Genomic DNA, 20,187 nt, shown 5'->3' on the forward strand with positions numbered 1-20,187 from the left:
GCATGAGTGGTCTAATATTTTTTTTTGTTTGATAGCTATTTCTCATTTGGGTGCTTTTTTTGTAAAGTCCTTTGTGTAATACAAAGAAGGATGTTAGCAACCCACTTACTTTAGGAAATGATCCTTTCTGATGGTGCACTCCTGTTCCTTAAATTGCATGATGGAGATATTTGATTTGGCGGATTTTGAGGCGGAAGTGAAGAAAAGCAATGGACAGGGCCTGTATTAGTTATAAGGCTGTCCATGTATTCTCCTTGAAAGGACAGGAAGTAAGAAACCATTAGAGAGGAACAAAACTGCATTAATGATCTTTTATAATAGCATAGATGTTAACACCATGGGCTGCATAATGTGTTTTGGTTTGTTTTGAAGGTGAACTTAATGATCAGTGCTGTTTTAGTAAAGGAATATGGTGAAACCTAAGGTCATTGGTGATATAAGTTCCTAAATTTACATTCCACCTTTTAAAAGTGATGAAATACAATATATAACCCTTAGATGCCATTTCTAGAAGGAAGATTTAGACTAGGAGTCAGCCTGTTCCCGACTGAAACCTTTATTTCAAGATGCAGGTAAGAGGCAAAACCAATTAAAATTATCACTGAATTTTACTGTTATGGCCTTTGGAACATTAATTTTATTACAGGAGCTGGGAATCAAATAGAAACATAAATGCTGTCTATCTTTTCTTTTTTTTTTTTGGTGAAGCTTTGTTTTATAAGACAGTTGTCACGAGGATGGATCACTCTTACATGCTGTTAAACATAACAAGTTTAGGTGTTGTCAATGATACATCATTTTATGGGGTAAATAACCAAATTAGTTCATACTTTTGTATTCCCTCTTCCTGTAAATGACAGCTAAATGGGAATAAATTGCCTATCTGTTTCCAAATGTCACTTTTAGCCACCTGCTTTCTGAACTTCAGAGATGCTCACTAACAGCCCTGATATTGCTTTGCCTCCCTGTGCTATTTATAGCTAATGTCAATGCAAGAAGTTGTTTATTTCTCAAACTGGTTTTCTTCTGGGAAATTAGGGTTGTATGCCTCCTTTCAGAATTGACCTTCAATTCTGAACCTACCTATGATCAGAAAAAGAGACGTATTGCAGTTCCCCAATTTCCAACTGAATTAAAACCCTGTTGGTCGCCAAAACTGCAAAGTGTGATTCATGGGGTCTATAAGGCAGTGATCTCTTTTGCGAGGTTTCTTTCAACCTGCAGTTTTGCAAGCCTGTTATCTCTGATAAGTTTTGTGGCTCGCCATCTTCTCACATCTCATGTGTCACGCTGGCTGTAAGAACTAGCTAGCACACTCCACAACTGCTGGTGAAAATGAAGAGCATGAAAAATAAAATGTGACTTGCAGAAAAGCTGGAGAATTCCTATTTATACGATTGCCCTGGATGATATAAGTTCCTAAATTTACATTCCACCTTTTAAAAGTGCGAGGTTTCTTTCAAAGTAGAAGTGAGATGGTTTGTGGTGAGGGAAGGCAGCTGGCTCCAAGAGTTGTCATTCCAGCCTGTCCCATGTGGCCTATTTGATAGGAGGGACAGCAGATGGGGTGAGGCATAGGGAAAAGCAGTTCCTCCTCCACAGAGAGTATCTAGGGGTAAAAGAAAACAAAACCAAACGCTTGGTGTAGTTCCTTAACGAGCTTAACAGCTTTGATGAAGGGAGTTGGCTATGGCAGTGGCAACGTGGCCTCTTTGACAGTCGGGGTTCACAAGTTGGAGGAAGGTCAAGAGACTTACACCCTGTCGTGGTTTGGGCCGGACTGGCCATTGAGAAGGAACTGTTCAGCCTTCTTTTGTATTAATTTTAGAGCTGAATTGGTACCCATTCCTAAAACACAGTTTTAGAGCAAGCAGGCGTTTTAGATTGTAACACCGATAAAACACTCTCCCGATTGGGCAGTTGTGAAGGCACGAGTAACTCTGGAGATAAACTCAGATTACAAGAGAGAGGCACGGACCTGAGCGATGGTTAGAAAATAGATGGCTTTTGCCAGGGTTCCTGGGATTAGAGTGACTCGACGAAGAAATGATTTTTGAAAGGTGCTGTCATTTCTTAATGCAGGCTTTGTTTTGCTGAGTACAGGAATATGTTAAAACCAGCTTTTCCTTATGGTATGTGGTATCTGAAAGTACCCACAGTTTCTGAGTGGAGTGGGCTTTTTGCTTTAAGACTGGTGCCAGCATCCTGACTGACAAAGGTGCCTTGGTTTTAAAGCTCCCTCATTTTCTCATAAACAGGCTAATGAGTAAAAAAATTCCAGTTGGCTTATAAAGACAGAGGCACATTAGTACGTTAACAGAGGGGATACCTTTTGTTTTAAAGCCGTTTGTGGGGAAAAAGATAACAACAAAAAACCCCCAAGTAGGCAATGATTGTGTAAGATGCTACGTGCAGCCAGGTGTCTGTGTTGACCTCACTGGGGATCTGGAGAGCCCAGGGTTATGTCTGCGGTGGGGGGCATTCTGGACTAATATATTTCAGTGGGCATTGGTCCAGCATCAAGCACAGCATCTCCCAGGCTGGAATCATGGGGATGTTTCTTTGGATCCACCTTTAGGAAACCTGGGGAGGGAAGTGGGAGGGGTGAGAGGTCATTGCCTTATTAATTGCATCTCTTGTATTCTGTTGCTGTGCAACAATCGTTCACTTTTAGGATTCTCCTGTATTAACTGTAAATCTTTAAAATGGTAATGGAGAGTCTGTCCCGTACAGACTTGTTTTTCTCTGTCCTAATCTCTGTACATAATTCGGGTAGCCTGAATAAGGTGTTCATAGACCAGAAACTAAAGCACACAGACATCAATAGTCTCTTACTTTTTTTTCGTATGCGTATAACACCTCAGTCTCCAGAAGGATTTAATCTGTCCATAGCTTTGCCCTCCATGCTGATGGCACCCTGTTTCTCTTTTCCTCCCATTGCTCCAGCAGAACAAAGCAGATGCAGGTGGGGTTGCTTTAATATGGACTACCGGGGTGCAACCAGAAAAACCCTCCTGGAGGAAAAAGAGGAGCCCTAAGTCTCAAAAGAGACTAAATGGGTGTACGCGTCCTGCAGTTCATTGCCTCCCAAGGGAAGGAGTAAGAAAGGGAGGGGGAAAAGGAAGAGGACAGGGGAGGAACTGAGGATGCAGAAGGCATGAGACCCCCAGAATGGACCGTCGGGGTGGGAGAGGAGTCTGCTAGAGCAGGAGGGAGAGAAGTTGAAATGACGAGGCAGGGACGTCCCAGCTCTGTAGGACACATCCTTCATGACAGAGCCCTGCCCTCCTGAGCGAAGGCCTCTGTCGGGGGGTGATAATTTCAAACTGCTGCCGGGGTAAAGGTCTAAGAAACAAAAAGGAAGTGATTTCTTATCGGAGTATTACGTGCAGCCAGTTTAAATGGATTTTGTAGCCGTTTTTTGTATTCCTGATTGAAATGCACAGGCGACTACATCTGCAGTAGTTCTCCTGACATTTCTGCTCTTGGAAGCTTTCCAAAATATGATTGTTTATATTATTTCTCCATCCCTCTCTTCTTCTTTACATAAAAAATAAAAATATCTCCCACAAAGTCCATGTAAAAATAGTACTGAAGTGGCTTAGCTCAGTTCCATGAATTTTCTTATCTGAGTTTTTCTTATGTTCTCCTTCCCTCCTGTAATCATGGAGGAAGTGAGACAATATGAATGGCGAAATATTAGAGAGAAACAAGGAGATTAAGATGGGGGGGTGGGTGAATCTTGGAGTAGTGCTGTCTGCTTGATGGGAGGAGGGGGAAGAGAAGGAATCAGAAGGCAGCTGAGCATGGGAAGCAGGAGACTTGCTGTGTTTTTAGTGGGTCAGACAGATGAAAGACACCATTTACTGTCTGCTGAGCTTAATTTCAAATCATGATTCGTGGGTTGTTTGTATGGACGTGAAGATAGGGAGATGAAGAGAGCTGCAGTGAGTTAATATTGTCTTTGCTTGGAAACTTTTAGGGCATTTAGTGATCATAAGAAGTGGTAATCAGGAGGACTTGGTGTGTGCAGTTCTGCAGTGCTCCGACAGAGCTGGCAGCAGCACCGTGAGTTTTTAGCTTTGTCACCCCTGGTGAGACACGGTTTTATCGATGACTCTTCTCTGAGCAGTGGTGAGTGGCTAAATAATGTGTTCCTCTGTGTGAGTGGTGAATAAATGAATGTCAGTGGTGAGCACTGATAAATAAACAAGAATACAACTGTAAGAAGGTATCAATATGGATAAAGTGCTTCCTGTCAGTCTCCTGCGAGAAGCCTTAAGTTGTAAATGGGGGAATGAGTCTCAAAGGACAGTCAGTCCAGCTCCGCTAATGACTAGTGAACAAAATGAGAGGACAAAGTCAAGTCTTCCTTGGACCAACATGGTTGCCTGCAAATCTAGCCTCAAATATCTGCCATCAGAAAAAAGTTTAAAATCCTAACATTTGACCGATCTCATCCACAGTGCAATTGTGAACTTCATCTTAAAGCTTTGAAAATCCCTTCTCTGAAAACCTTGGAAGTGTTATTTGCGGCAGAAGCCCCTCAGGCGTACGAGGGGTCATGCGATGCATATTGAATGTGTGTGTGCAAAAGTGTGTCTTGGCGTAAAATGAACTGATCTGTGTTATCTCAGTCCCTGCAGCCATTTAAAAAGACACTGAATTTGCCTTCTAATGTTTTCAAGATCTCAATTATACATTTAATTGCTACCCAGAAGGCATGTTTGGCAGGAGGGTACAGTGAACACATGGCTATTTTAAAATGCAAAGGCATTTTAGTTAAAAAGAAGGAAGTAAAGAAAGAAATCATATCATCAGATGGCAGTGGGAGCTATTTGGGAATTCTGCTTTTGGTTAGATCTTTCCCAGGTATTGTAACTATAGAACTTGGATAAGAAGTTCTTAAGCCTTTTTTTTTTTTTTTTTTTTTTTTTTTACATAAATCTCTGCTAGAAGCTGTATTTTAAAGAAATCTGTACTGGCAGTGTAGAAGATGTAGAAGATCAGAGGTACAGGGAAGGGAACTCACAGAAGTAGCAAATTGCTGCATTACAATTTTCTGTTACGGCACTGCTGCAGTTTCCCAGTCATTAAAATTCTGCTGCTGCTGTTTGAATGGTGGAAATCCTGAAATGGCTGAACAAAATGCAGTGAACATTTCTTTATCTTTATGCTTCCAAAATATATTGAATATAATGCTGGGAGTAAAAAATACTCTTGTGAAAGCAAGCCTAGCAGATTCCAGGTTCAGCTGGCAGCTAACCCGGTGACACAGAGATTACTGGTAAATGAAACTGCTCTTTATTTTCCGTAGGACAGCGTTGTGCAGGCAGGGAAGTACACATTTCTGCAGTTTGCTGTGCTCAAGAGACAGACTCACTGACCAAAATATTTGTAGTTTGATGATGCTGATTATCAAGCAAGAGTTTTAACCCTTGGCATTATCCTCAATGCAAAGTTTTCCTTCTGTGGGTGTGGACGGTGGTGCCTTTTGTCTCCATGCGCTTGCGCAGCTCTCACCTTTGCTCACAGGACTAGATGCAGACGGAGTTCTGTGCCTGAGCATGTGAAGACCTTGGTCTGGTGGACATCTTCAGCAGCGGCTTAATGGACTGGCAGCAACACCTCACAAACACACAGTGTCTGGTACTTTCTTTTAAAGGGTGCTGGGAACGATGTAGTTTCCCCATTTATAGAGCAGTTTGGTGATTCGCTGGAGCCAGAGATCAATTTTTGATGTGAACAGTGCATTTAACCTTGGTCATGTTACGTAGAGGCAGACTCTTCTCCTCTCCCAGAAAAGGCACAAGGGTAGATTGTTGATACTGAAGTCTAGAAGTGCCTCCTTGAAAGTCCTTGTAGTATAGATGGCTGATCTGAGCAGATTCAGCTCTGTAACCTACAGCTTCACAAGCTTCTTCTCAATTTAAGGTTTCTCTGTTTGGTATTTTCCTCCCCTGTTGAAATTATTTTTGTTGGGAAGAATTTAAGCTTGATTAGACCGTAGAAGAGGTGCAGCCAATGCAACATGGGTCCCCGCTACAAGACATGGACCTGTTAGAACACATCCAGAGGCGGGCCATGGAAATGGTTAGAGGTCTGGAACACCTCTACTATGAGGACAGGCTGAGAGAGTTGGAGTTGTTCAGCCTGGAGAAGAGAAGGCTCCGTGGAGATCTTATCACAACCTTTCAATATATAAAGGGGGCATATAAGAAAGATGGAGAGAGTCTTTTAACCAAGGCCTGCAGTGACAGAATGAAGGAAAATGGTTTTAAACTGAAAGAGCGTAGATTTAGATTGGACATAGGGAAGAAATTTTTTAAGATAATGGTGGTGAGGCATTGTACCAGGTTGCCCAGAGAAGCTGTGGATGCCCCATCCCTGGAAGTGTTCAAGGCCAGGCTGGATGGGGCTTTGAGCAGCCTGGTCTAGTGGGAGGTGTCCCTGCCCATGGCAGGGGGTTGGAACTAGATGATCTTTAAGGTCCCTTCCAACCCAAACCATTCTATGAGTCTATGATTTTATCCATTGTCTTTCTTGAAGTAAAATGTGTCAGCCATTCTGAATTCCTGATTGTACAATGTCATTTTAATTTGAGTTCAGTTCAGTGAATTCTCTTTTCATGTGCTTTGGCCATATTTTGCATTAGCTCCTTTTTCTTCCATTATACCTATTTTGCAGAAAATGTCTTCTTTTGCTTTCCTTCTGTAAAAGTTCACTCCACTTGTCAATGAGTCAAATGAGAATTACCAGATCTTTTTTGTCAAGTGGCCTATGTTTGAATGAATAAAAAATGAGATTGGTCAATGCAGAGATTAAAAAAAGATCTATTTTTGTGGATTGTAGAGATTCTTGTATGGCTCCTGAGCCAGTAGATTTTCTCCTTCGGTTTTTCCATGTTCAGGCAACTGGAAAATAAAACAGATCTGTTGATTTGGCCTAACTTGCCTCTGATCCAAGGTAGCTTTAAATTTCTTTTGATGGGACTGTATTCCCTTAGAAAAGGGCAGACTGATGTATGCAGGGCTGTGTTTCCTGGTTAAAAAACTGTATGCTTTCCTACAAAAGTATGGAAAAATTGTTTGGCTTTCTTATTCCAATTAAGCTCCATGTTGTAAGTCACTATTATTTTACCTATTTACTATTTAGCATAAGCAGAATCAAAATGATGTCATCAAAATTATTTGTCTTTTTACTTCATCGTAACAGTATCCTGAAAAGATCTCTGATTATTCTCCTCCTTCTCTGCTCTGCCTGACCTTCCACTTCCCTCCCGCACTTTTTCTTTAAAGTTTTATTGCTCGTTCTTATTTAAAAATATACATATATATAGGGATGTATTATGGGATGGAGATTTTGGTTCCTGAAGAGTTGTTTTTTTTTTTTCTTTTCACATCCTGTAATTGATTTTCACACGGTGAGATTTAAAATGACACTGGCCCATCAGCATTTTCCGAAGTTATATAACTTGGTTTCTCAGCACTCTGTGAAGATGAAATGCAGTAGCTGCAGCACAGATGAAGAGGTCAGCTCTCATACATAAAATACTGTGTCTGCCCTTTCTCCACTTCTGTGTTACATGTCCTACTTTTTTTTTTTTTATCGGAGCGGATTACTAATTTCTACCATATTAACATTAAAAGGTTTATATTCTCAGAGTATGTGTACTTTTATGAATTATTGAATTGCAAGCCATTTTTTTTCTGCAGTATATACTGCAGAATAAATGGAATGGAAGGTCAAGGAACTCTGTATTTTGTTCACATAAATTATGAGTACTACGATGTTCTAAATATATGTCATTTGGGCACCCAATTATCTTGGAAAAGCTGTGGGACTGTATTGGCAGGAGGTCACTGTAATGATCAGTACCAAGACACACACTGGACTGGTGGATGTAATTCATATTCCTGCAGCAGAGCAGGAACAAGCTTTCTGTCTGGTTTTAGGTGTCTCCAAATCAATCTTCGTGTTGCTCTAAAATATTTCTGTAAAAATACAAAGCCGGCATTAATCTTATAGCCAAACTAAGTCAGTTCAATCTGGATTTCATTTACCAAAATGTGTTTTTCTAGATGAAAGTACTATTTTACACAAAATTTAGAAAGCTAAGAATTTCCCAATCCAAAGCTTGACTTCTGCTGCCTTTTGACTTTGGTGGAATGTTTATTTTTTGAGCCTAAACCATTCTGAAAGTGGGAATCTTGACTGTGTGAAACACCGGAGCTTTCAGGCGCTGCGCTGAAGGAGCTAGGCACGGGTATTTATGGTTTCAAGGAGAGGACCCTGCCTGGCACATGGGGCTGGGACGGAGCCATTTGTGGGCCACTGCAACAGGCAGGAGCACGAGGTGCGGGCTGGACCTTTCCCCTCCGTGCCCAGTGCCGAGCAGTGCTGCATCCAGTGTGGATGGGCAGGAGAGCAAGGAACTCTACTGCCTTTTCCCTCTTCTATTCCTTCGAGTTTGCTGTAAAGACTTACACAGGTTTTAATAGGTGTTTTTCACAGGCTGCTAATATGGTAAGAAGTTAGCCCCAAATTTACCGGGATATGAACTAAGTATAGATAAATGCAGAGAGCTATTGAAGTGCATGGAGGGAATAGGATCCAGTCTCTCCATTTTTTCCTGTTGATTTATGTTCTAAATTATTATTCTTCCTCACGTTTTTCACGTGTGAGCGAGAGGTTTTACCTTTCTGTTCATAAGAGCAATTAGCAAGGCTTAGCCATAATGTTTTGATTTCCTAATAGTTACTTTTCATAGAAGATTAGCCAAGGAAAAAAACCACACGTTGTGAGATTAGTTAAATGCATCTTGAAATCCTGCCAATACTTCCTGAAAAGAAAATGTGATTTACTGATTCTTATTTTGCATTTAGAGGAAAAGCCTCTGATTTATATGCTAGGACTTCTAAAATCTTGACAGTTTTATTGCATGCATCTAAATGCAACTTCCTTGTTTTAGCTTGTATGCTGTTTTCTTACAAATTCTGGTCAGGTGGCTGTTTAACAGTTCTGCCTTGGAGCTGAGCTCTAGTTAGGAAGCTAAATACATAAGTGTTTCCAAACTCACTTGCCTCATTTAACATGCTGTGGCCTCATTTGTCTTCTGGGCTCTGGTTTTGATCACTTCCAACTGTGTTTAAATCTCTCCTTGGCTTCTCCTTTTCATGCTGTCAGACACGAGCTCCTCGTCTCCTGTACCTTCTCTCTTCAGCTGCCTGTCGAGGCTTATGTCTGAACATGGCAATGCCAGACCAGCCTTGAGGTGCTCTTTATTCTGCACTAAGCGGGGAAAAAAGCCTCACCGTGCTTTGGAAAGCCACAGTACAGTGCTTTTTGATTGGATTCTCCTTTAAAAAATGTCATTTACTATGATGCCTATAGATTGCTAGCGTCTGGTAGTGGGTGTAGCTGCGCTGGTTATAGGAGTTCTGCTCTCTGGGCTTATTGATTTAAAAATAATAATAAACAACCCTGCAGGGCAGCTGTGTTCTACAATCTCTTGTTTCTATGTTTGTCCAACTCTATTTTGTGTTATTCTGAGTGAAAAAAAAAATGAGGAAAAGATTGTTGCTTGTCACAGGCATAAATCTAAATGGTGGTTCAAGGGGAAGGTGATCCTTCTCCTCTGGTGAGGACATGTCTTTACTTCAGCATGAAACTGAATTATGGTTTCGGGTTGCCTTCTTGGATCTCAGGATGTGCTGCCTGTAAGTCCCCCCTGCAGAAGGAAAGAGAAATGAGTGGTGGTGAGGCTCTTCCCAGGATATCCAGAGCAGCCCGAGCAGCAGAGGCTGACAGCCATTGCGGCCACTGCAGAAGCGTAGGTGGCTGCCCAGGAGTGCTGCTGGTCTTCCCCTGCCTTCCTGCTTTTCCTTTCTCTCCCTGCAGTGTCTCCCCCACATCTTCAGCTGAAAGGTTGAGAAGATACCCGATCTGTGGATAAAACCTAATCATCTCTTTCACACTGTTGCAATGTCACTGCAGCGTTTGTGGGGATTGCATTTCTTGGTATCTTCTCTTCTTGCCGGGAGCACGATCCTCCCTGCTCGATCCACCAAGGTTGTAGTGGTAATTGCCCCTAAAAGTCAAGCAGCTCATCTGTAAATCTCTGAGAAGGAAAGAATAAAACACCTGTGCTTACTGCAGCGTGCAGAGCCAGGAGCCGTGATCCCCAAAATCCTCCTCATGCCCATGACAGACACTGTTACTGAAGACACAACAGCTCAAACATCACTGACCCAAGAGAGTTTGTTTAAGCACGGGAGCACAGATGCAAGATGCATCCTGAAAAAGTGAGGAAAAAGCTGAGAGGGATCATTTTGCTTTGGTGTCGCGCAGCAATGTTTTGCTTACCTGGAGCAGAGCCTTACGGTGAGGATCTGAACAGGCTTGTACCATCCTGGGCATGCACTTAACCTCTCAGGTGTCAACTACTTCGTGTTTATTAATGCAGTTTCTTACAAGTCTTCTAGATGCTTTAGAGTTTTGATATTTAAGCGTTTTTTTGGTGTGGCGTCTTGTTAGGTCTCCCTACAGAAGGATGCTAGCTGTCTCCTCGTGAAACTCTACATGTGCATGTGCCTTCTGAACCGACTGGTCTTTAGCAAGCTGTGACCTTCCTCCACAGCTGGTTCAAGAAATACAGTTCAGTCATACTAGGATGCTGAAAAGAGTCCAGGTACCTTAGCTCCTGCAAATCTCATCTTCCTTTTCACTATTGACATTCAAATTGACAGCTAGCGATTTACATTGCACATGTGGGGAAAAAAAAAAAAAAAAGAAAGTTGGGCGGTATCTATTGATAACCTGTGCTGTGCATTAACGGTCACCTCCTTCCCAGGATGGAGACCGCTGAGCCACCTTGCTGGTGGTCTCAGCACCGGGCAGGAACCTAAGGACACTGCTGAATCAGGGCCCCTGTTGGGAAGGTGGGAGAGACTCAGAAAAACGCACCTGCTTTATTAAAGACTGAGCAGTAACACACTTCATCGTGCTGCTCTCTATTTTAATTTAATTGACTGGCAACACTTGTCAGAGGAAAGTTCAGCTCCTGAGAAAATACTGTCAAACTTGATAACTGCAATACTCGTTGTCGAGGTGAGTTTATTAAACAACTTAAAAAACGAAGCCTTCAGTCTGTACCTAACAAAATGAACTTTGCTGTATTTTAAAAAACTTTTTTCAATATTTCTTGATATCATTGCTATGGATATAAAATCAAAGAGTTCTTTCCTTTCTTAGGCAATTTCCTTTCCTTGTATTAAATTTTTCTACAGGGTATATATTTTTATGATAGGAAAGACTGAAAAGTATATGGCTCTCAGGGCGCTTGCTGCCTTGTCCAGCAGGAGATCTGCTGGTGGCAACATTCTGTGTAGTCTAGAAGTGCCTTTACATTCAGCAAATGGGAGAAATCAAAATGAATGGTGACACTTTCATTAAAAAGACAGAAATTTTAAAATAGTGGAAATCTGCTATCTAAATCTCCAGTGGCTTCCAGCAGCCAGCAATATGCTTTGATCACTGGGTCATCAAAGCACAGTGGCTTGATAACGGGAGCAGAAAACAGGATTACAGGGGGGAACCTGAAAGAACCCAGGACTAAGTCATCTTAAGAGGCAAAAGGAAATTTCGTTTGTAAGGAAACTTGGAAAGAGAAATTGGCTGTCATAATTCTTAGTTTAAAACGAAAGCTAAGATGAGGAGAAAACTGCACTGATGGGAATGAAGAGAGCCTTCACGGCTCTGATGAAGTTTGTAGGCCTTGCCCATTGCGAGCCAATATCGAAACAAAAAATATATACTTAGTGTAGGATAGATGCCAGCAGTGCCTCCTGCTTACAGCTCTGCAGACCTAGAATTTACTGAGAATTGGAGTTTTCACTGTGATCACTTCGCATTTATTTTCTGTCCCCACAGTTAGGAGATGTTGAAATTACTGTTGAAATCTCAAACGTTCTCATAATATAAAAAACCTTTCATGTCCTTGAAGGGTTTTCTTTTTCCTTTTTTTACCATAGTTTGTTGTCCCCAGAATACGTTTGCTTGGGTTCAGGTTGAACATAATCTCGGTGCTTGCCTGAGCCGCCTCATTCTTGGGGGCGCCCTGGTTCTTGCTTCTGCAGCTCCTGTGTCTCCTGCAGCTCCTGTGTCTCCTGCAGCTCCTGCTGCTCTGTCCCACAGAGCTTCTCCCGGCGCACGGTCGCTTCTGCGACCAAGGCGGTGTATCATCAGTGCTTGTGGGCTGTGCTTGGAGGGTGAAGATGGAAAGAAACGTCTTTACAACCTTTACACTCTCGTGGGCACAAAGTACAAAGTTGTTAAAAATGTTCCTCCTACTCCCACAGAACTGAGAAACAAAATAGTCGTGTGGGTTTTCCGTTTGTTTTTAAATAAGTAGGCACTATTTCACAACCTATCTGTTCAGATGTATGTTTCTCCTTTATATATAGATTCTCTTAGCCCAACCCATTATTAATCAGCTTATCGAGTGGCATTGCTTACTTTTTGGGATGACAAGACTGGAAAACATACATGCTCAAGATAGCATTTGCTCAATAGGTGCAATTAACAGACTTCCCATTTTCTAATTGCGTCCGATGGGACCTTAACAAGGTTTAGGATCGCTATCTCCTGTGTGGCTGCAGCGGCCAAGTGAATAGAGAGCGGGCTGGCATCCCCAGTCACCCCTCTGGGCTGGGCTGGGAGCTCCGGAGGAAATGCCGGGAACTGCTTTGCCGTGTTACTGACCCCGGGTGAAAAGAGAAAGATGGTTGGGGTTACTCGGAGCTGACTACTTAGAGCAGGATGGTCTCCTGCCAGCAGGATAGGAGGATAATTTTGTCTTGTTCAAACTATTCCTGGAGCTTTGAAGATGCTTCTCCTCCATCTGGTATAAGCTTGGCTCACCTGATTTAAGACAAACACTTTTTCAAAGCTGTATGGCTAGTGCCCAGTGAAACTCCCTCAAGGAAAAGTAGCTTGAATGAACATGTTTTCAGTGGAGGATGTGGTGCGCATATCAAAAAACAGTCAAAAAAGCCAACCGATATAAAGCTCATTTTATACAGTCTGTATATTTTCTGCATATTTCACTAAAATGCTAAAATTATACTTATTATTCAAAATACTTGAGTTATGCATGAGTTGAAAGGCAAAAACTCAATTCTCCTTTGGCTATGATGCTGAAAGTTCTCATTTTGCCTAGTTTCTAACTTGCCTTTGACAAGTTGGGTGCTTCCACAGAGATTTATCTGATATTATTATATCCTGCAGAGCACTCTGAGAACCAATTTATGTTCCTAGCAAGGAGAAATGCTAGATGTTTTAGGCTCCTGAAGGAACAGCTTCTGTCTCTCTCATCACTGTAATGAGAGTCTGCCCTTTGTGAGTTGGTGCTAATTGCTTCATTTTATGACAGTTGCTTTTTGTCCTGTGAAGACTTACAGAAGACTATATTATGCACACGTTGCAAATCTATGTAATCTTTATTTCAAGATTATGAAAAGGTATTATATGAAAAAAAGTATTATATGAAAAAGTATGAAGACACAGTATTTGTACAAATTGGGTAACTTAGTTGCCTGTTTGGCTTACAGTTTTAGTTTTAGACAAGCTTTTAGACAGTCTTGTCGTTGGCCTGTATTCAATGAAAACAGGTGGGTGCTTCCAAAGACTTGTGCGTATTAGACATTTTTTGAGTCCTAATGTCTGTATAATGTGCTATGTCTGGTTTTTAGAAAAGTGAAATAGCACTAATGGCTTTCATGGTGAAGCTCTACAGCCCCCATGCCTGGTGGGAAGCAGATAGCTTTGCCCAAAAGGCACTTTGAACCCCAGTGTGAGGATGAGTCTCGTTGGCTCTAGGAAGTGGAGGGGAGGCTCCATTTGGGAATGGGCACGAGGAGAGTTTGGATGATTGCCTGTGAGATTTGTGTCTTCTGCTTGCCTGGATTGACCTCCCTCCTCAGCCCCATGGTCTGGTGGCAGGTCACAGAGTGTGGTCTTTGAGCTCTCTGCAGCATCTCCTCATGCTCAGACTGAAGACAGAGGCTCTCTTGCTTGCTGCAGCTCTGGTCCCAGCATTGGCATTCGCGGCTGCCAAGCAGCACTGTGTAAGGTGGCAGTGGCACGTCATGGCGTGACAGGCAGGAGGAAGGCCAGACCAGAAGGTCCCCGCTTGCCTGGAGGCACTGTAGCCAATGGGCTGTGGTATCTGCCTGGGCTGAGATGCTCCTGGCTGCATCTCACTCACTGTTTATTTATTATCTTTTCCCCTTTTACAAAATACCTTTACAACTTCAGTGATGAGATCGGAATGTACGTCTTGTGGAACAAAGATAATAATGATGTATAAATTGGTTTTATATTTTGAAAGAAGTCTTTAAGTTGTTTCACTGTATACATTTCAAGTTGTATGACCTACTACCGGGCAAGGCAGAAGAATGTGCAGATTTGCATTTCTCTGTGTTAGGACAAACATCTCACACCTGAGCAGCGGTTGCCTGCTGTGCTGATGCTTATTTGGTGAGATGGTAGAACTAGAGCACTGTATGTAGAATGCTGTAAGAGCACTGTAACTTCCAACCTCCTCTGCCATCTCTTTGAGAAGTTGAAAGGCCCTTTTGCTTCCAAATTTGACTACATTAATGTATGCGTGTTGTGATTGCGTATACTGGAGCAGTCTCGGGAACATGAAGTGCCCAGGGATACTGCAGCTGACTTGGAAACAACTCAGAAAACAGTCAAGCCTAGGGTTGGAATCAGAAATGTAAATGTGATTGCGTGAATTAAAGGCTATGGATAAAACAGGTTTGTTGATGTGTAAATTACTTGCAGTTAGCACCGAAAATAATTGATATTATGACAAAGTTTATTATATGGAAAAAATGCTACGAGTTTATATGGCTTCACTGTAGGTGAGGTGTTCCGTATGTCTCAGGGTACGCCATGTAGCTCCCAGACCACCTGCCTTTGAAAACTCTGAATTCAGTTTTTGGGAGGGAGAAGATGGTAATATAGGATGTGGTCGTGCAGGATGTGTGAAAATCTCACAGTAATTTTCAGGGGAATAGGTTCTGGGTGCCGGTTGCATAGCCAATAATAAGGAGATTTCAGAAATAGCTCCTTCTGATCAGGTGAAGTAAAGACTTTCCTTAGTGATACAACCTTAAAATAGTTCGGACAGTTTGAATCCATCCTTATAAATAAAGTTGCATTAGATATAATGTTACAGCTTTAATGAGACAAATAAGAATGAAATAGAAATTATCGTAACTTTAAAACCATTATGCAAAATCTTTCTGTGCTGAATATGCCAGAGCTGGAAATTTCAAGACCGATGAAAATTGTACTAAAGTAGATTTGCATAAAGCATTGGAAGAGCTTTTGTGAAAATGGAACTAGTGGGAGTTATTTAAATAACAGTATAGCAGCTATTAACAAAATAGCAAGATTCAAAATAGTAATTTACTTTACACATCTATTCTAAAACATGTCCAGAATCAAGATAACTGTCAGCAAATAGCACAGCATTGCAACCCACCCGCTCAAAATCCTGAAAGAAAAGATCAAGAAATTCTCATCCCTGACAAAACATACACCCTAGTTGCAGAGCATATTACTTCCACCATGTAAAGCAGCTGTAAAATATTATACAGCCATGGCGAAGCCATATGATCTTGAGCCCTTAATCCGTACAAAAGCTTAGGCAGGGAAAAAAGAATGAATTGTATATGCTGTGACTATCTGAGTTACATTATGTATTTAGCGTGACTGCTGCCATTTCCTCTCCATCATCATCATCATCACCTCCGTCCCCACCTCGGCCATGCCTCATCCTCCTGCGAATGCACAGGAGGCCCATCTGTGGTGTGTAGAGCGCTTCGACTCCTTTGCCCGTGGACTCACTAACGCTTCTCTCCCAGGCAGTGAGAATGCCTTGTCACACTTGAACCACAAGCGGATTCTGGATTCTCCCGCTTGGAGTCCATGGATGTAACCTGGCAGCAACCAATCTATATGTCTTCTGTAAATGGTCCTCCAAGGGTTTACCTGTAGCAGTGCTGTCATGCTCCCAGGAATAATCACAAGGTTTGTGTTCATTTTCGTAAATCTTTATTCTGTGATGTGCCCTTGAAACACATGAGGCGCCAGCGTTGTCTATAGATCTTGTTAAAAGGGTGTGGGTTGCCTGTTCCACACATCACAAAACCAATTTTTCAGTCATCTAGATACTCTTCATCTTTTCCCCTGAAGCCTGGTGGAAACTTCTGGTTTGGCATTGTCTTTTCTTACAGAATGAGGGATGGTGGCAGTTTTCTTGCATGTGCTGCGACCACTTCCATAAGGAGGACTGGGAAGTGGAGAGAGGGTGGTTTTGGTTTGCACTCTGGTACTCTGAGATTAATGATTAACAACTGTTATGTCTTTAATTTGCACAGTAATTTTTGGTAGTGTGTGTAAAGCAACAAAAAAGCATGTTTTGTATGCTTGCTCTCTAGGCTCCAATACATGTGCTGGGGGTATAGAGCAAAATACGACATTTGAAATGCCGATATTTTTTTGCACATAGGTCTTGTGCCTGCAGTGTTTTCTTTCCTGAAGCTGGGCTGAATCTTGCGTTGTTGATACGTACCTGCCGCTTTGAATTTGCTTTTTGGGCTGTGTAGGTGTGAATTCATTCCTAATCCTTTCATAACGCCACCCGTGTGAAGGTCACCTTGTTCTCATTTTCGGCCATCAAATGATCTCATAAGCTGCTTGCATTATCAGAAAACTCTGCTGCATGATCAACAAGTAAACTAACAGTCTGAAGGGCTTTTCTGTGGTATTTTTTTTTGTTTGTTTAGTGACAGACATTGATTTTAGTGGTGTTCTATTTTCTATCGGCTTTGTGGTGCTTGGTTTTGTTTCCCTCTGCAATTCATAATGACCCATTCAGGTTCGAATTGCAAGTATATTGCGCCCAGTTGTGTGTAGTACTTACACAGTAGTGGATACTTAGGGATTATATGAGAGATGGAGCATGCATTGAGTGGCTCTTTTTTCCCTGTGAAACCCCTCCACCTTCCAGCAATCCTGGGCTCAAGGAATTTATTTGCTGAAGTACCTGCATGCTTCGCAGCCCCCAATGGATGTTTTCTGCCTGACTCGTGGCGTTCATTTTTGTACCGAGCGATACTCCTAGCCTGCACAATTATTTCCGCCATGCAATTGTGTACCTTTCAATCTACTTTTTTGTGTTTATTTCAAACTTGCTCCTTCCCTTCATTTGCTGCTTCTTAACTCTCCCGCAGTGAAAACCCATTTTCCAGTCCCCTTTCCCATGGCTGATGGCTGCAGAGGTCCCAGCGCTGGTCCCCAGCCGGCGGCTCCTTCCTGCACTCCGTTTCGTCTCGCCCCATGAGGAACCGACTCATCAGCATCACGAGTGGTTTTTGCCTGTATCAGTCTAATCCTGCTATCTTCTTTTTGGGAGGGGATGGGCAGCGCTGCAGGTGGTATTCAAGAGCGTTAAGGAGAAGATTTTCCAGCGGCGCTGCCTCGTGCTGCCAGGATGCAGGAGCCTCCGGCAGTAAATGGAGCCTGGCTGCAGACCACGAGCCTTTGACCCGATCCCTCCAAATTGCCACAGCAGCCAAAAAACACCAACCATCTGCTAATGCAGATTTGTGTGGAGGCTGGCGTGTCCACAGGAGAATAAAGTAACTCGTTTTGGGGCTAGTCTGTGCAGACGCCGGGGAGTTCGGCCTTCTCCTGTGTTCCAGTTGTCAGACCTTTGCAGTGCTGTGTTGAAAACAGAAGAAATTGTTTACTTTTTTTCCAGAATCAGATAAATCCTGGCTGTCGTCTTTGGTTTAAATCACATTTCTTGCTATAAAGAAATCAAATTCAGAACCAGCTCTTCTGGGCATTCAAAAATACTAAATGCATCTCTGAACAATAAGCATCACTCTTCAAATGAATGATTTTGCTTCTCCTGTTAACTGTGCAGTAAAATCTTTGCGATAGTCACAAGGGGCACAGGGAGTTTTTTTGTATTCAGTAGATAAGAATGAGCTAGGCTTTCCTCCAAATCTTTGTTGCAGTAGGGATTTTTACTTAGAAATTCACAAAGATCGAATTGTACAGATTCCCAGCCCCTGGGATGCTTCATATGCTTGTTTGTTTCCACCATAAATGGTTTAAATGTTGGGGTTTTTTTCCTTTTCTTTTGGACTGGACTGCCAGCCATGCTTGTTTTAGATGCTTTCAAGATCTGTTTAGAGAATAATGCCTTTTTTTTTTTGCCATTCTGCTTTACAAAAATTTGTAAATTTCGCAAGTATAGCATGAAAAAGTGCATGGATTGTATTAGGAACTGAATAGGTTTGTGATAGTGAGTGCCAGGGATGAAATCCTAATACTTTTAAAATCTCAAGCAGACTTCCCAGTGAATTCACTAGCCCTAGGATTTCAGGATTTCCCATATGTACGGACTGCCCAGAGCACTTGGTGGTCAATGCCTGACCACCCGACCACATTTTCTTTTTGAGGGAAATGGTAAGAATCCGTTTAAAATGACCTATTCCTGGGAGGTGCTGCTGGGGAGCGCGGGGTGCCAGCTGGTCAGGAGGGGGTAAAAGCTGGAGCCATCTGTTAGGCAGCTTCTAAGATGCAGTAAAAAACTTCATAGTTGTACGCAGAGGTTGGAAAGAGAAATAAAGCACAAGTTCAGGAGCTGGTCAGTGTATCCACCTACAGGTATGTCATATCACACAGTTTGGAGACACACATTCCTCCTGCATTAGCTAAATGCGCAAATCCTCTGCGATCAGTAACTGGCAGGATGCTGAGAGGTGGATTTGGGCTTTGGGCTTCTGTCTGGTAGGTTGGAGACACTGAGGGGTGACTCTGTAGAAGGTCTCAGACATCTGGAGTTACTGGGGTGTGTGACATCTGTTCTAGGAAAATACAGCAAGATATAAATGGAGCAAATGGGGTTTTAATTGGTTATTAACAATAGTGCAGTTGTATTACACAAATAGGTATGTGAAATGTGTGTTTGGACATGATTACCTAAAGTGGAGGTGCTGTGCATCCACGTTCCAAGCAAACATGGCGTTTCCAGATCCAGTCAGCAGCAGCTGAGTAGGGCCTCCTCTGGCCCTACTTGAACTTCAACCCAGGGTGGGTTGCCTCAGTTAATTGTCAATAATTGGGCCTTCATAGTTATTCCACGTTAGCCTCTCCTCTGAACTTGCTGCTTTTGCTGTGAAGATGCCTCTCTTAACACCCAAGCGAGAGCACAACCATAGTTCAGAGAAGCCACCAGTAGCCAGAAGACAACTGCCGTGACCAGCTTGGCATTTCACACCTCTCAAAGGGAACTCCTATAATTTAAGGATAGCTGCAAAAAAAGAAATGTTTGCCTCTTCTACTTTGGATCTCAGTCAAGTTATGACTTTGTCCTTGCTACGGGACATGCATTTCCAAGCCTGACCAGCGCAGTGCTGACTTAGAACTCCTCGCTGGCTGCCAGCTGGATGCAGCAGCGTCGTTTTGGGTCACACCAGGTGATACTGAAAGACCTGTGTTGCCCGTTGTTGAAAAGTTAGTTGAAGGCTGCTATAGAATACATAGAGTAAAAGAAAAAAGCTTTGCCATGGTATTTCTTATATAATTTATTTATTTTTCTACAAACAGCCTGAAAAAAAGCAAGAACCAGGGATGTGATCCCGAGGCATTTCTTGTTCATATTTCTTTCTGTCAGAGAATAAATCTTGTTTCATCCCGACTGTGCATCTTTAATATAAAAACCCAAAAACAAACGCGACACAGAGCTAGTAACAAAGCAAGGTGCTGGAAAAGGGTCAGGCTTACAAAGAATTCCTTCCCTTGGCTTCGAAACATGCCCAGAACTCAGGCTTTCTTTGCAAGACATGGTGGGCCAGTGAAGATGCAGTTCAAAGGCTGCAGTGTTTATTCACACTATTTGCCAGCCCTGCCTGTATCAATATACAGTTCAGATGAGCTGAAGGAAGATGCATCCGAGTCAGTTGCTTGTTTTTGTCAAGTCATTCCGTTAAAGTTGTGTCCTTACAGTTGAACCTGTGTCCTACTCAGCTGCCCCTGTTATTGCAAGTCTGGATTAATTCAGACCCTGGATCTTTCTGTCTTTCCTGGCAGCAAAAG

General features: G+C 42.4%; 1 protein-coding gene across 9 annotated transcripts in view; it reads left to right on the forward strand.

Moving 5' to 3' along the window:
* OXR1 (oxidation resistance 1) overlaps positions 1 to 20,187 on the forward strand; it is a 295,905-nt gene that overhangs the window by 122,908 nt on the left and 152,810 nt on the right. For 4 of the 9 annotated variants that reach the window (XM_063327385.1, XM_063327393.1, XM_063327383.1 and 1 more), the window contains exon 3: positions 15,939 to 16,104. The exons of 3 other annotated variants lie outside the window; for them this stretch is intronic. In XM_063327385.1, coding sequence (XP_063183455.1) covers positions 16,046 to 16,104 — 59 coding nt within the window. In that variant the 5' untranslated portion in view covers positions 15,939 to 16,045. Of the gene's footprint in view, positions 1 to 3,986; positions 4,135 to 15,938; positions 16,105 to 20,187 lie in introns of those variants that run through there. 2 more of the 9 variants (XM_063327386.1, XM_063327387.1) reach the window with 2 other exon arrangements.

Source organism: Chroicocephalus ridibundus, chromosome 2, assembly GCF_963924245.1.
Source record: "Chroicocephalus ridibundus chromosome 2, bChrRid1.1, whole genome shotgun sequence".
Lineage (NCBI taxonomy): Eukaryota > Metazoa > Chordata > Aves > Charadriiformes > Laridae > Chroicocephalus > Chroicocephalus ridibundus.